General features: G+C 38.6%; 1 protein-coding gene across 1 annotated transcript in view; it reads left to right on the top strand.

The window, feature by feature from the left end:
• The first annotated feature begins 260 nt into the window (after positions 1 to 260).
• LOC122088191 (cytochrome P450 71AU50-like) overlaps positions 261 to 1,699 on the top strand; it is a 4,148-nt gene continuing 2,709 nt past the window's right edge. The window contains exon 1 of the mRNA XM_042657372.1: positions 261 to 1,022. Coding sequence (XP_042513306.1) covers positions 321 to 1,022 — 702 coding nt within the window. The 5' untranslated portion in view covers positions 261 to 320. The remainder of the gene's footprint in view (positions 1,023 to 1,699) is intronic.

The raw sequence follows: 1,699 nt of genomic DNA on the forward strand, positions 1-1,699 counted from the left end.
ATGTCTGTTCACCATTAATTTGTTAATTTTTATTTACCCCCTTTGCAAATTCCCCTCCCCTTGATTAGAGTCAAATCCAGATAAAATGAACTATTTTTGTACGTGATTCACGCATGAAACTCAATTATTACAATACGATCTTATACTGAGTGAATTCCATGTGTAGATTAAACACTGTATGAGAATGGTTGGTTCTCAAACAAGGACCTCATCCGAACCTTCTAGAATTTAGAGCCTAACCAAGTGTTATTTATAGGTGACTCATTTCCTCTATGATTAAGAGGAAGAACAAACGTGGTGCCTTTGAGTAGTGTTGTGTGATGCTTCTTCTCACCCCATCACAAATGTCTCTTTGGAATGTCATTTTAGTTCTCATATTAACTCTAGTGATATGGTGGTTTGCCTATTGCCAATTTGTAATTGGTGACCGGCGGCGACTACCGCCTGGTCCTCCGGGACTACCAATTATCGGCAACCTCCACATGTTAGGCAAGCTTCCTCATCACAGCCTCCGTAAGTTGGCCAAAGAGTATGGACCCATTATGTTCATTCAGCTTGGCCAAGTACCGGCTATTGTAGTCTCATCCCCTAAAGCAGCTGAACTGTTTCTCAAGACCTATGATGCCAACTTTGCTAGTAGGCCTAATACCATGGCAGCCAAACATTTGTCTTATGGGGGCAAAGGCATAGCCTTCACCCCATATGGTCCTTACTGGACCAAAATGCGTAGGCTATGCACAACTGAGTTCTTTGGCAACTCAAAGATTGGATTGTTCAAGTTGATGAGGGAAGAAGAGGTTGGTCACTTTGTTCAGACACTCAAGAAAGATGGCGACGCCGGTGCCGTGGTGGATATCACTGCTAGGGTGGGATCACTCGTAGAGCAAATGAGTTACCTGATGGTGTTTGGCGACAAGGATGATAGCTACAACATCAAACCAGCTATTAAGGAAGCCCTATGGCTTTCTGGTGCTTTCAACCTTGCTGATTATATTCCTATCATTCGCTCACTTGATATTCAGGTAAGTTTCTGTAACTTCTTATATTTGTTCTAATGTAACTTCTTATAATCAAAACTTTGATAAAAAAAACTGGGTATGCTGTCGGTATACTCAGATCAATCTATGTCTATCTTCTTCTCCTTACCTTGAAAAAGTTGTCTATATCTCTTCCATCCTAACCCTTTCATTAGTTAAGCCAGTGCCTAACCTCCTCCCACTCTTTTTTTTTTTTTTATAAAAACTATTGAATCCAACTTGGGAACAAGCCAACAAATTTTTAAAATTCAAGAAAAATACAAAACCAAACAAAAGAAAAAATAAGAGATAATTAAATATCAAGAGTAAAATTGGGGTGATGGTTCTCTCGTCTAACAATTGGTTGCTTGCTGCTTTGAGGTTCCATTGGTATGCCCTAGCACCATGGTTTCAGAAATTGAATTAGATTGAATTGAAATTGGACTTGATAGATCTTGATTCTTAGTTGATAAAGGGTAAAACAGTCTAAAAGCGATTTTTTAATTGAAAACAGGGATATTTCTGTTCGATCTGAATCGGTACAGAATCAAAATTTCCCTTGATAGATCCCATTCCCAATACCAAGATCTCAAACACTGCTTAGCACACATTCTTCCTTCCGTCCTTCTTTCTTTCTTTCTTTCTTTCTTTCTTTCTTTCTTTCTTTCATTTTTTTTTTTTTT

The sequence above is a fragment of the Macadamia integrifolia genome, chromosome 9, assembly GCF_013358625.1.
Source record: "Macadamia integrifolia cultivar HAES 741 chromosome 9, SCU_Mint_v3, whole genome shotgun sequence".
Classification (NCBI taxonomy): domain Eukaryota; kingdom Viridiplantae; phylum Streptophyta; class Magnoliopsida; order Proteales; family Proteaceae; genus Macadamia; species Macadamia integrifolia.